Raw genomic sequence first — 14,650 nt, 5'->3', positions numbered from 1 at the left:
AGTTTGCTGTTTACTGTTAGCTTGTCACTTCCGCATCCGGTCCGTTAAGTTACTATGTCGCCAGATATTGTTTTGTTTTTTTGTTTTTTGTTTTTTACCAAAAATTGTTGTATTTTGTGCACTTTTGCAGCGTGTTTCTATTTGCCTGTGTTTTCTTAAGTTGCTGTCCCTACCCTCACCTCTACACTCGAGCTTTTCCTTCGTCATGCTCCATTGTAACATGTTTGATTTGGCGCAGGATGCCCTGTCTTTCAGTTTCTCGGGACTTGGAGCAAACAGTAACAGTTTTTAAATTCTAATTTTTCAATTTTTAAATTATATGTAAAAAAAGCCTTAGCCCAAATGGTCTTCCATAGGTTGATCTGTAAACGTTCAGCGCTTCCGCTGATTGGTGGAGTGGCGCATGCGCGGCGCAACCAAAAGAAAGAACAGACTGATGGGAACAGGAAGTCCAAAATGGCGATGGACGGAATGATGTCCACGTCTTCGGGTCTATCTTATCACAATGCCGGGGACTTTTACCCGAGAAAGTTCGGCCCGAAGCCGGACGTGGTGCCGTCCGGGGTGACGGAGAGGAAGGTGGGGCCGCTGGATAAACCGGACATGGTGTCGGTGGATGTCCTCAACATCAAGGATTCAGGTTTGTTATGCTAGCAGGCTAACGGCTAACAACACGTATTCAATCAGCTGCTCCGGAGTTTACCGACTAGTTACCGGCTGTTTACCGGCTGAAACGACACTAGCACCGTGGCTAACGGCCGGTTTGAGTCAGTTAGACCTGTCGTCTTTTTTTGGTGAGGGCTGTATCCGGATAATCAGTTCGTAGAAAGCAGTTTAACGTTTAAACGGCGTATTTGCACTCCTCCACCATTCCTGCTTCATCTCCTTTAATGGAAAAGGGTGAAGCAGGAGTCCTCCACCGGCTCCCGTGTTGCTGCTAAATAATCAGCCTAACGTGACTCTTTTGGTCCTTCTTGGTGGATCCAGCAACAACCAGCACAGCTGTAAAAGCGACAGGCTCACACTCCAGGGTTAGGGCCACCTTTCTACTGGAGTCAGCAGAACCTGATGGTAACTGCTCCATTTCATCTTATTGTTAAAGAAAGACTCACTAATATCTGCTCGCTACACCTGTGAAGTATGTGTGCAGGTATTTTATAGGAAACTAGTTCCTTTTAGATGGAGAAGCTGGAGGAGACAGTGGATGGAAGAATCTTTTCATGTCCTGCTGTCTCGTGGTTGATGTGAGATCAGCTGAAACATGCTCAGTGTATTAATATCGGTTTGGACCTCTTATGAATAATCAGATAAATCTTTAAAATTGTCAACCACTTGGATCAAAAACACCCTTTTGCCGAACAAGATGAAGGATCAGCACCTGCAGCAGGTGGAGAACTGGTTTATGTGCAGCTCTGATGAGTTAACGGAGGCTGCAAAGCAGAAAAATGTGCTGCAGCTTAAAATGTAGTTCTTCTGAGAACTAGTGATGGTGCATGGCATCGAGGACCACATCAGCTGTGACCCAGTCAATCAAAAGCTGGAAACCTGGAAAACCTGAGACGGGACAAACGTTTCTGTCCTATAAGGCTGTAATCACACTTTTGAGTCCTTCTGTAGTTGTGCTGTAACACACTGACTGATTTTTGTCGTCCACAGACGTCCCGATGCACAGGAAGAAGCACGAGCACGACACCTACGTCCTGGTGAGTTTCCTCAGTTTTCACAGTCATAGTTTCTCTCTTATGTCTCCAATGGTCCACATGGGCTCAAACACAGTCAAACTCCGAGGAGTGGAGGGTTGGCCACAGAGAGAGAGAAATTCTCTCCAGTGTGAAACTGGAACAAAGGACTTGTAGAAAGAAGGCAGGCAAAGCTTTAATTAAGGCTTTCATGTGTGATGCAAAACAGTCATTTGTCAGAAAAATGCAGATATTAAATATTTAAATGAACATACTCTTTGGGGTAAAGTTTCTGCAGTGTTGTTTTTCTGGGTTTCAGCTGTTTTTAAGCACACGCTTGGGTTTTACAGAGTTATTAGTCGTCATCTGACGACATCGAAAAGCTGAAAACTGTTAGGCTCAATTTGGTGTCACCTCAAAACATTTCTGTCTTCTTTAAAATCCGCAGAATTTTAGCTGAAACCCTGGTCTGATCGTTCTCAGTGCCTCTAATGTGAGTGCTGCTTTGGCCAGGCAGTCATCGTGTGCTGCTGTGACACTTTCCCTGCATGAATCTGTCAGCCCGTCTCTGCACATTTCCCTGGAAAATGTCTCCAAGCTTTGGAAAATGTAAAGGAGGGCGTCTGAACTTTGAACTGTATTTTCAGGCGTTTTACTGCTTTCCTGCTGATAAAGAGCTCATGGCTGATTCATGCTGCACCAAAGTGACCGATAAACAATTAAATGTTAGAATTAACATTTTACAGAAAGACATTTTTCCATTTTCTACAGCAAATCTGTGTCTCATGAAGAAAAGCTGAGATGTGTGTTTTTTGTTTTCTTAACATGTAGCAGGGATTTTAAATGTGTAATTAAACTTGTTTACACTGACAGAAGGCAAAGTTTCACTCGTCCAGCCCATGAAGATCAGAGTGGGCTTCGTGGATCTGACCCAGGATGGAAAACTGAGCCGACTTCACTGTGATTTATTTTCCTTCAGTGTTACAAACTCAGAATAAAGTTGTTCTTGAGGTTATCAGGAAGCTGAAATAAATGTGCTACAACACGCGACCACATGGTGGCGGTGTAGGTCAATGTTTGCCTGCCGCTCTTCTGGACCTGATCGTAGTTTAATTTCACTGACAGCCGGACCAAGGGCTTTTATTTTGCTTCTGATGGCTCTTCCTCGTGTGCTTTGAATTTTCAGGGGACTATTCACCCGTTCAGGAAGACGCACAGATCCATCTTTGGGAAGCTTCTGCAGGAGTTCAGGCTGGTGTCCTCAGACAGACGAGTAAGTGATGAAACATGTCGTGTCCTCTCCGGGCTTTGGTTGTTTGGCCTCCTCTCGTTTTCACTGAGCGGCGATCATCTGAAGGATCCTCACGTTATAATCCCGATAAGCTGGTTAGACGCTGTGTGTCATACGCCGAGCCCAGCCCAAACACCTCCTGTAATCCTGTTTTCCTGAAAGGTCACCGTGTTCCAGCAGGGATGAAACCCTCAGAGGAAAACACCGTCATTCGTGAGCTGATTTCACGTTCTTTAGCTCGTTAAAGGTCCTCGGAGCGCCGGCAGAGCCTCCGTTCATCTGCTTCCTGCTGTCATCTGTTTTGCTGCTGCTTTTTGGTTAAAGTTTAGAATATTCCCTCTGATTGGAAGATTAAACCGAGCAGAATTTAGGATTTTAGTAGCAAACCTTTCCCTCAAACTTTGATGAGTCAACCTGTGACTCTGTGCAGTTTCAAAATCACCAAAATCTGTTCAGAAACCAGCTTTTATTATTTGTTCCACACTAGATGAGCCGTGGCAGGTACAAACAGCCCTGTGGTGAGCTCTGCATGATTAACAGCTCAGAATAATTTTTCTTATACGGCACTCTCAGTTCATCCAGTGTGAAACAAGCTGCTTTAGCTCCTCCTTCCTCCAAAGACTTTCTTCTGATTGGCTGCTTTTGGAAAAATAAGGTTTGAAAAGCAGGTGGGTGGGGCTTCTGCACATGAGTCTCTCTCTCTGACATCATAAAGACCCGTAGATTAAAAAAAAAAGACTGAAAGTTGTTTTATATGAACATGCAGCGCTGGGTGTTTTAACTGCAATGGTAAAAACTCACTGGGAATAACACACACACCTTATCGCAGATCAGGCTTACTTTGAGTGTAAGGTTTCATTTCTATGAACATATGAACACACAGGAGCGAGATTTTTGGCAGTGAAACCTTTGAGTTTGTGTTTGTGCTCCGTCTGAGTGATATTTACTTCAGCTGTGGCTGATGTAGGTGAACAGTCTGTGTGAAAAAGAGGGAGATCCATGTGGACTTCCCAAAGTCTGCATGTATGTGCTGAATTGAGTGAAGAGGTCATCAGATTAAAGGATGTGTGGATATATTATGTGTTTTTAATTTAAAGTCTCCTGTGTCACTCCTACTCGCCCTCGAATGACCAAATCACAGGCTGTAAAAGCAAATGGCACGCACTCACCAGGATCACCCACACCAGGAGGCGGCTAGTCTCTGTGGGTGATCGTCGTCAGCCTGTCACTTCATTTGGTCGATGTCCACGCTCGGTCTGGATCCAGATAATCCTTTAACATCAAACTCCAGGCCTTTAAAACAACCCTCCATCAACCCCGTGAAGTTTCCACCACCTCTGACTTATTAGCGGCGTTTCCAGCAGAGATCGCTGCTCGGTGACCAAATCTGGGCACATTTAACTCTGAAGTTTCCTTTCAGTTCTACTTGAAACGGGAGGTGCTGTGCAGCTAAAAGAATAAAAGATGAAGTGAATAAACAGTCATTAGAACTCGTGCGGTTTAAAAGCCAGAGAATAAAAAGGGAAAGAAAGACTGAGCAGAAATGGGAACACGCTTTTATCACGCTCAGGTTTGGGTTTCTTTCTCTGGGTCTACCCCGAGGTTTCCTCCCAGCTGGATGTCCTCAGAAAACCTCCAAAGGGAGGCGCTCTGGATGCATCCAAAGCAGACGCCTGAGCAGCCTCAGCTGGCTCGCTTTCAACACGAAGGAGCAGCGGATCTATTTTTAACTCCTCCGCTTATCTCTAAGGCCAGGCCGGGCTCGTAGGTGAGCGTTTAGCGTCCGGGCCTGAATCATCATCACGGCCTGAAAACTTGGATCCACGGAAAAGGTGAGGACTTGGCCCCGGTATTATTTTAACACACACATCAGATCAGTGCTCGGGGTCAACCGATTCCCAAAGCTGCAGTATCGGAGGACAACGGGAAAAAGTTGGATCAGTCCATCACAAAATATGAAAACCTCTCCAGCTGTAACAAGCAGAATAATCCCAGTGTATAAAAAAAACAAAACAAAACGGTGACATGGAATAAATATACTGAGTGGTCCTTTGGTTAACTCTCCTTCCTCACTTAACTCTCACTGAAACCCAGCTGTCCTCGCTCAGAGCTCAGATCGTCTGAAAGTTCCTAAATCTGAGCAGCTTGAATTAAATGCTGGTAGGAGCTGTGTAGTGCAAATGTTAGTGCTTCAGACATCGCACACGAGGCTTGTGTTCATGCCTGGTTTTCCTGCTTCTGGCTCCTGCTGCAGCCTCCGGTTCACGCCGCCTGCTGTAGGCGTCTCGTCAGCATCTCTCGCCCTTCCTGCAACACGACTTTAAATCCCAGGGAGGGTTCTTGTTCTGCGATTTCCCCCCCGTACACATAAATTAAATATTCAACAACAACATAAAAACAAGGAGCAGAAGCAGAGTTTGTACTGATTCCTGCTTATAAATAAAAATGCAATTACAGTGCATTAAAAACTAAGGTAGAGCCAAAACAAAACAGGCACAGATGTGGAGCTAAAAATGTCTCAGAACAGGACAAAAAAAGCAAAAACACTGAAGGCATGGTAATGAATGTGAAAGGATTAAATGTGTGTGTGTGCATGTGTGTGTGTTATTGTGCTATAATCCACTTTGGTGATGCACTAGCAGGGGGTCCGGCCTCCCCGTAGAGCCCGGGATTGGATTACGCGGTGTCGTACACGGCTTAGCGACCAAACGCGATTCAAAGCAGCAAAAGTTGAGACGTGCTTCCTCAGCGCCTCGCCTCCAGTCTCCGCTTACATCTCCTGTTTGTGCAATAAAGCTCGTCAACATCTGATTTGAGGTTTTATCAGCACGATGCAGATATTTTTACTGATCGCTGAAATCTGCAGGTTTCACGCCATAAATGCTGACATTAGGTCTGTGAAACGAAGTCGGCGTCAGACTCTCGCTGCCTAAATGTGCCTGAAAGTGAACGCGCATCCTGCGCCGGCTGGGGGATGGCCTTTGTTTCCTAATGTCAGCCAAGCGGTCACATAAAGGTGGTTACCAACTGGAAAAGTCAGCGCGGGCTCTCCCAGTCTGACTACGAGTTCGTGTGAAAGAGGCACAAACGGCGAGCTGTGTGTGATGATGGAAAAAGAGTAGTATGTAGACCAGGGGTGGACCTCTCCAGGCCTGAAGGGCCGGTGTCCTGCAGGGTTTAGATCTCACCCTGGGTCAACACACCTATATCAAGTGATTAGTTCATTACCAGGCCTCTGGAGAACTTCAAGACATGTTGAGGAGGTCATTTAGCCATTTAAATCAGCTGTGTTGGATCAAGGACACAACTGCGAGAGGCTACTTTGATGTCTTTTCGGTTGGTGGTGCGCCTCTTGGTTGAAGACGCGAGTGTACGATCGTGTCACCTTTGACCAGCGTGTTAATGACACATCCATTCAGAAGCTCACAGATTCAGATTTTTATAGACCGACATGCTGCAGATGTTCAAAAAGATGAAACATTCTGTTAAAAATAAAAACACTTTTTAATGGCTTTGCTTCTAGTTTCGAATCTTCCTTTCATATGTGTGGTGGATCGTCTCAGTGGCGACACCTGTTGCTCAGGAGAATACTGCAGGCCTACAGAAACGGATGTGACTGTGTGATTATGTTACTGTCAGACTTCCAGCTGTATGTTCTGCTCGCAGCCATTTCTTTTAGTTCCTGACATCAGACAAACTGAGCGTTAAAAACGGCCCCATTCAGCGATCAGTGCGGCTCTCCTCCCAGCTACTACGTTAAAACAAGGATTTACAAGGAGCAGAACTTAAAGGAGTGCTGCCTGAAGGATTTCTAAAACGATGGAGGAAAATCAGCAGCACTGAAGTCAGGCTAGTTCAAATGTAATGGTAGTTGGCCAGAGAGATGGTGCAGTCCTGATCAAAAGTTTAAAACCACTTTAAAAATGACAACAAAAAAACAAAATTATATTTTGCATTTTTGGATCTCAACAAGGTTCCAAGTAGAGCTTCAACATGCAACAAGAAGAAATGTGAGTGAGACAGAAACTTTTTTGAGCAATTTATTGAAAACAACACTTAAATCGAAACAGGTGATCAAAGGTTTAGGACCACGTGTCTTTAAATCGGTGCAAAAATGTGGATTCATTGTCATGTTCTGTCAGGTAGTCCTGATGGCAAAGGTAAACAAACCCTGAACGTGGTCGTGTTGCATAAAGAGGGACGCAGTGAGACGGTCATTTGGAATTTCTTAAAGGATCCTGAGGGTTATGGAACAAAAGAATCAAGTGGAAGACCCCAAAAAATGTCACCAGCACTGAGCCGGAGGATCTGATTGGCTGTCTTTTGAGACACTGGCTGATCCTCGACCCAAACTAAGGCCGTTACTGGTGCCGACTGCAGCCCCATAACCGTCGGACGGCATCTGAGACTGAAGGGCTTCAAAACCAAAAAAAAATCTTCAGAACTTCGTCAAGACAAACGACATCACGTGGCAGGAAGAAGACACTGAAAACGAACCAAACGTCAGCTGAGGGGGGTTGGGCCAATCCCAGCTGACACAGGGCGGGACAGGGGCGGGGACACCTGGACAGGTCGCTGGTCCATCACAGGTCTAACAAAGAGAGATGGACAACCAGTCACATTCACACCTACAGACAATTTAGAATCACAAGTTTAGCTGAACGTGCTTGTGTTCAGACCGAATTCAAACCCTGGACTGTCTGTTGCACCGGCGCTAACCACTGGACCACTGTGCCACACAGACCCGCTGGAGAAACTGAGAATGACGCTGATGAGATCCTCCTCCAACACAGGAGGAGACTTTAGACCTGGGAAGAAGAAGTGGAAGCTTCTTGCAGTTCTCCCTCAGCACAGGGTTGGGGAGCTGCATCGACGTTTTGAAAGCAAAACGTCCCAACGAAGCTGAACGGGGACATCGGGAAGGACACGACTGCAGGGCGGCAGGGAGCGGCTGGCAGGCTTCAAACGAGCGGGGAAAACTCGTCTGCAGCCGCCGCCGCTTCATTATGTAAGTGGGTTTATTTTGAGAGGAGAACACTGCCACCCTGGAGACAGCGAGGCCTGTCGGCGCGGTCTGAGCGCCACACCGAGGTCATCGGAGGTCACTCCTTGTGTTTTAATTGCCACCTAAAGCGAGCCTCGGTGGGTTTCGCCACACACAAAAAAATATCCCACAATCCCGCTCTGCACAAAGTCTCGAGACTGGTGTGAGTCACACCTCTGCTTGCCACGATGACACACATGTGCCTGGCGCTGCGTGGTGATGCCGTGATGCGCCTGGCATCAGCAGCGACTCGGGATTTTAATACAGTACCTGGCGACTGACCCTCTGTCACTCCAGTGTCACATGTAGCCTCAATATGCTGGCACGCCGTCACGCTGCCGCCAGACGGCCGGGCGAGGCCGCTGACGGACAAACGGGGGCAGCAGAGCGTCGCAATGTGGCCGCTGTGCGCGCTCCCCTGGGCGCTCTGCATACGTGGAGGGAAGCGAAGGTGGGGGGGTGTTTTGGCTCGAGTGCTGTCTCTGTGTTTGCACACACTCTCTGTCTTTCTCACACACACACACACACACACACACACACACACACACACACACACACACACACACACACACACACACACACACACACACACTGAAGGTCTCCCATGCCTGTCGCTGGCTAGTGCTGTCACCAGACGCCCCAACGCTGTCATAACACAGCACACCACAGTAATTGTAGATTTCACAGCACTCGGCGCTCCCCACCACGGCATATGACTCCAACACGAAGTGACAGGCCAGGACACAAACACACAGTCGCTCGTCCGCCTCGCTCCATTTCTCGTTTCTCTCCCCTCTGACACACACAGGCGTGCACGCACACACACAGGCGTGCACGCACACACACAGGCGTGCACGCACACACACGTGCACACGCAGCCTGGACTCAAGGTTTTTTCTCTTCATTGAAAATTCTGCTGATTGCACATCCAGGCTGAGGGAACGGGCTGTACTCACAGTAAAAACACTGAACGTTTACCTGCGGACTCTGTTGGAGTTGTGTCACCTTTGTGTGTTTGCCCATAAAACCCACAGAGATTTAAATGCGCCTTATGTGCTTTTTAAAAAAATGCTTTTTATTAAGGTTAAGATTAGGGCTGGGCCATATTATATACCGTTTCACGGTAATACCGGTATAATGTTAGGCAACGATAGGAAAATGAAATATCGCAATAGAATATGAGTAAAACGCGCATGCGCAGTGCCTTTGTTTTCATACGCACATGGCCGATTGTTGAGTGAAACAGATGAACCAGAATTGGTTTGTAAAAATGGTGCAACTTCAGTGATGTGGAACTGGTTTGGTGTTTGTCCGTCAGTTACACAACAAAGCACATTTTTTTGCAGAACATGCAAGCGGCCGTTGTTATTGTCGTATTTGTCGGACTAAGATGCTCTTAAATCTGGGAGTAATCTGGGTCCTAAACTCCATATGCTTCAGGTCAAACGAACACTGCAGCATCACTGAGAGTTAAAAACTGTCTAAAGTCTTTCATCTTTAATAAAACGATCAGCATTGCTGCTTTACCAGGTGTAACTATGAAGTTTAACTTCCAGGCATCCATGAAAACAAAATGTATTACATTTAACGGAGTTAGAAGTTAGCAGGAAGCTAGCGGAAGTTAGCTCGCTAGTCTCGCTAGTTACCTAAGCATGATATAGCATGTTCTGACTGAGATTTCTGGAAAAAATCAAACGTACAGCTCTGCTATCACTTCCAACATAAATGAAGACAGGAAACTAAACAGCAGTGACGTTTGTAGGGTTACTGAAGTTGGGCTAGCTGGTATATAATGATGTGCTACGTGATCGCTAGCGACACAGCTATGTTAGCATAACATAAACAGTGAAGCTGGAGGATGAACACTAACACTTTTCCACTTATAAAAGTTAACGTGAAGGTTCCTGATGGTTAGAGACAAATGCAATCGCATGGCAGGATGCTGTAAACGGACCAAACTTCAGTCAGGAGAACAACTGAGATAATCCATCCACAATACAAGGTTAGTCATTAATATACTGCAACAACATGGGAAAAGAGCAGCTGCCAGAGAATTCAACATTAATGAATCAATGGTACAGAAGTGGAGGAAGCAAGAAGAATGAGTTTAATAAAGTTTGATTTATCTGACTGCTTTGTTTCGCTTAATGTGCCTTATAATCCTGTGCACCTTATGGTCCGAAACATACGTACTGCACACTGCAGTTTAATGTTGCAAAGCACCTCTTTTTAACTTCAGTGGATATTATACATGGTTATGCTCAGGATATGTCAGCCCATTTCTACTGGAAATGCCTTTTGGTTAAACTTTCAGCAAGGAATTTGCATTTGCACTGTTACATTTTTATAAAGCTTTAATGTACATAAAAACCAGCTTCTTGTTTAAGTGGAAATAAATGGAAGGTTGTCTTTTTGCGCTAGTAATGTTGTGGAGTTGTATTTTGTCTCGCATCAATTTTATCATCAGTTATATCGTTATCGCAAATTTTCAAATATATATCGTGATAAATATTTTTGGCCATATCGCCCTGCTCTAGTTAAGATTGAGATCTTTTACTTGTCATTGTAGGAAGACGCAGTTAAATTTCTTTTGTTGACTGTTAACTAAAGGCTGTAAAACAAATTGTAACAACAAAGCTTTATGCAGACAACAGGAATGCGTCTCTTGCCCCTTCTTATTTGTGCGAGCTTCACCCTCACGTGCCGTCGAGTTCTCTTATAATAATGATGGATTGCATTTATATAGCGCTTTTCGAGACCCTCAAAGCGCTTCACAATTCCACTATTCATTCACTCTCACATTCACACACTGGTGGAGGCAGCTACAGTTGTAGCCACAGCTGCCCTGGGGCAGACTGACAGAAGCGAGGCTGCCATATCGCACCATCGGCCCCTCTGGCCATCACCAGTAGGGTGAAGTGTCTTGCCCAAGGACACAACAACCGAGGCCGTCCGAGCCGGGGCTCGAACCGGCAGCCTTCCGATTACAAGACGAACTGCCAACTCTTGAGCCACGGTCGCCCCGTGATCAGCTTAGATCAGCTAACCAGACTTTTGTTTTTGTACAGCACTTTGGTCAGCTGTTCTGTTGTTAAAAGTGAAATCTTCTCAATTCAGTTTTATTTATACAGCGCCAAATCACAACAGTCGCCTCAAGGTGCTTTATACTGTAAGCTAGACCATACAGAGAAAATGTATATGACCCCTATGTGCAAGCATTTTGGCGACTGTGGGAAGGAAAAACTCCCTTTTAACAGGAAGAATCCTCCAGCAGAACCAGGCTCAGGGAGGGGCGGGGCCATCTGCTGTGATTGGTTGGGGTAAGAGAAGGAAGACATTGGTTTAATAGCAGGATTTTCTTTGAGTCAAGTTGGATGTTCCCTTAAAAAATCACAAAGGTTTCCTGTTGGGAATAACATCCAGTAATCACTAATGTCGCCTCGTTACTGGTTACCAACACAAACCACACATGAGGACAGAAGCTAACACTGGTGTAGCTTTCTCAGGTAAAGTTGAGCCACCATGACATATGGAGTTCCACAAGGGCCTGCTTTAGGGCCTATTTTATGTCTTTATAAATGCTGCGTACGGGTCTGCTGGTGCGTATCATTAAATGCTAAGAAGCATAGTACTGTGTAAAAGTCTTGACCCAGCCCTTCTTTATGTGTTGCTGCAGTAATAGATGCAGTAATTTATTGAAACATGCAAACATACATGGAAATACTGACAGCCACCCTTTCACGAGACATTTCTGAGGAGGCTTCAGTCAACAGTAGACGATCAGCTGAAGGTCCAGGTCATCTCTGATCTGTTGTAAATAAAAAGGAGAAGAAGAAATTCTTCTTTTGTGCTCCATATGCCAAGTTTTCAGCTAATTTTTTTCACCTTGTTGGTGCAAAAATACTACTTTATGTCAGATTTTGGCATTTTTCATAGATTCTACTAAAGAAATGGAAACACCTGCTGGTAACAGGTGCTCAGTTGTGTGTAGACATAACACTGATTCATGCTTTGAGTTTGAAGCTATTTCTGCTTGAATGAGTCGTAGGTGGTTTAACAAACATGAAACTGCGGTGAAAATGATCAAGTACATGGACTGCACTGAAAATGAGTGAAAAAGCAGCCAATGTCCAGAGAACAACTTAAAAATACCTTCAGATAATCAGGAGAACTATTTCTCAAGACCTGTTTAAGAATTACAAGACAGCCTGGCTCCTTAGAGGCAAAATCTAAAGAAATGAGGCGTGGCTCAGCGCTGTATACGCTTGGTGTTCTGCTTCGTTTATTTCTCTGTTTGGAATAAGAGGCTCGGCCCTGCAGATGTTCCTGACGGGCAGAGCTGCTCTTTGTCATCACCGAGCCCGTTTCCTGCTCTGAATGTGACCTTCCTCTGGGCTCGTGTTTCTGATTCAGACCTCAGCGAGCGTGTCCTGCCACCAGGCCAAGCCTCGTTCACTCAGAGCGTTTACTTAAATCTCACCGAGCTCAGAGCGGCGGGACTGCAGGTGGGAAACTCACCCTCTCCGTCCGAGAGCCAAAACCAGCAGCTCCCAGTCCGATTGGAGCTCTGATTGCCTGTTAGAGGAGAGCTGTCTGTGGTGAGTGGTTGAGACGTGATTAAGCCTCAAAAAATGTATTTAAAAAAAACTCTTGTGTCACTCTGAGTTTTGTTTGGTTTACTGAGGGTCAGCTGATCAAAGCCTGACTCTGATCAGCTGACGTTGCTCCTTGCTCGCCGGATGTAAAGCTGTCTGAGGAGTGCTGGTGTTCCTGCTCGCTTATGAACCTTTTTGTTATTATTGCATGTTCGAAAAACATTTACCTCACGTGTGCAAATAAACTTAAAATGATTGTATCTGTTCTGCTTCATATGGTTAACCACACTGATCCATCCCAGTCGGTAAAAAGCTTCAAAACAGCTTCAAAACATTTCTTCAGCACTATGAGTGAAGTAAAGTCCCTCGTGCCTCTCGTCGATGTGATGCTGATTAAAGGACTGCTTGTGACCCGGAGCTTGAGCCGCCGCTCTCTGACGGATTTCTTGTTTGTTTGTTGTCGTTTGCAGTCGTGGAGGATCCTGCTGTTCGGGGTGCTCAACCTGCTGTGCACCGGCTGTCTGCTGATGTGGTGCAGCTCCACCAACAGCATGGGTGAGCACACACACACACACACACACACACACTCTCGGAGTCTCGGATGTTAACCGGCAGAGATACCTGTCGACACACCGTAAACACAGATTGACACACACACAGACACAAACACAGGCAGGATCGTCTCGCCGCAGGGGGTCAGGCTGATCCCGATGCTGCTGTGTGCGTGTGTCTGAGGCGGCGGCGGCGGGGAGGTCACCTCAGTCAAAATATTGCACTTTAAAGGGCACGTTGAAGAAACAGAGTCCTTCACAGCGTCTGCTTTCGCCCTCCGGTGCTACAACACAGAGAACACATCTGTCATATTGACAGGCACACTTTATTTTTTCCTCTCCAAACTCAGCAGCACAGCAGAGCCGTTCCACCTCATAGCTCTGCTCGCTGTATATGAAAGAGACAGGTTTAAATCAGTCTCAGAGCTGTGCAGATGGGAAGGAGACGTCTGCTCACAGGTTGGTGGATTCATAGATCGGTGGGAATGATGCCGAGGAGAGAAACATTTCCAAAAGCCTGAAATATCGGTTGTCACAGCTTAAACTCGTGTGAGTGTTACGAGCTCAGGTTTGATTATTTAGTGTTTGTGCTGATGCTCCGTCTGCCTCCAGCCGCAGGGTGAGGCGGCGTGTTTATGGTCAGCGAGGCCCGTGTATGCCCACCAACATTAAATCCTCTCAGGGATCCATCGCTCTGAAAAACGCTGCCATGAAAAGAACAACATGCAACTTTATCCCCTGCTCTGCCTGCAAATACTGCGGCATCAGACACACGCACACACTGAGACACGCACACACACGGGGTGGTGGCGTCGGGTGTCGCACAGACAGGAAGCAGAGAACAGAGGTATCGAACAAACAGGGGAAGGCGACACCGCTGTCGATACTCGGGCCCGAGGAGAACAACGGGCGCGGACAGCGGGCCGGTCTCAACGCTATCAGACAGTCCTCTGCACCGAGGAAGTCTCCTCCGACCTCAGCAGCAAACACAACTTTAACCCAGGTTACGAGGAAGTACGACACGTGCTTGTGTTTATGGATGCACCCTTTGAGGAAAAGACAGCGACGCTCACGCTGTGGCGTCCGGTACATTCGTGTTTGTTGGGCAACGTTTGTGCAGCTCATGATTCCAGTCCAGGCTCCGCCCCTTTTTCTGGCATGTAAAGACACACTCCCTAATTGTATTTAGACAGAAATGAAGGAAAACGCTGCTAGGAACATGCCAAAGCAACAGGTGCCGATATATTCCTAAGCGTGTAGAAATGTTGGCCAATCAGAAGTCTAGAAGCCTCGGTGGGAAAAAGTAAACAAAGATGGGGCATAGAAGCAGAACCGAGTCGTATGTGTGGAGGGACAGTAACTGTGTGTGTTTATGTGAGCATTTAAACACTGCAGCGAGTACAAGTAACAGTAACAGTATTGTAGAAATTCATTTCACCGAAACAATAACCTGGCGCACAGTGTGACGGCAAATAAGGCGCACACCTTTG

General features: G+C 46.2%; 1 protein-coding gene across 1 annotated transcript; it reads left to right on the top strand.

Annotated features, from left to right (window-relative positions):
* Nucleotides 1-422: 422 nt before the first annotated feature.
* LOC120734890 (zinc transporter 6-like) lies at nucleotides 423-14,213 on the top strand. Its single transcript, XM_040033994.1, has 4 exons — nucleotides 423-640; nucleotides 1,657-1,703; nucleotides 2,866-2,952; nucleotides 13,080-14,213. The coding sequence occupies exons 1-4, from the start codon at nucleotides 457-459 to the stop codon at nucleotides 13,215-13,217; spliced, it is 456 nt and encodes a 151-aa protein (XP_039889928.1). The 5' UTR covers nucleotides 423-456; the 3' UTR covers nucleotides 13,218-14,213.
* Nucleotides 14,214-14,650: the final 437 nt, after the last annotated feature.

This window comes from Simochromis diagramma, unplaced genomic scaffold (assembly GCF_900408965.1).
Source record: "Simochromis diagramma unplaced genomic scaffold, fSimDia1.1 OVJJ01000176.1, whole genome shotgun sequence".
Lineage (NCBI taxonomy): Eukaryota > Metazoa > Chordata > Actinopteri > Cichliformes > Cichlidae > Simochromis > Simochromis diagramma.
This window is presented reverse-complemented; position numbering and strand designations above follow the sequence as displayed.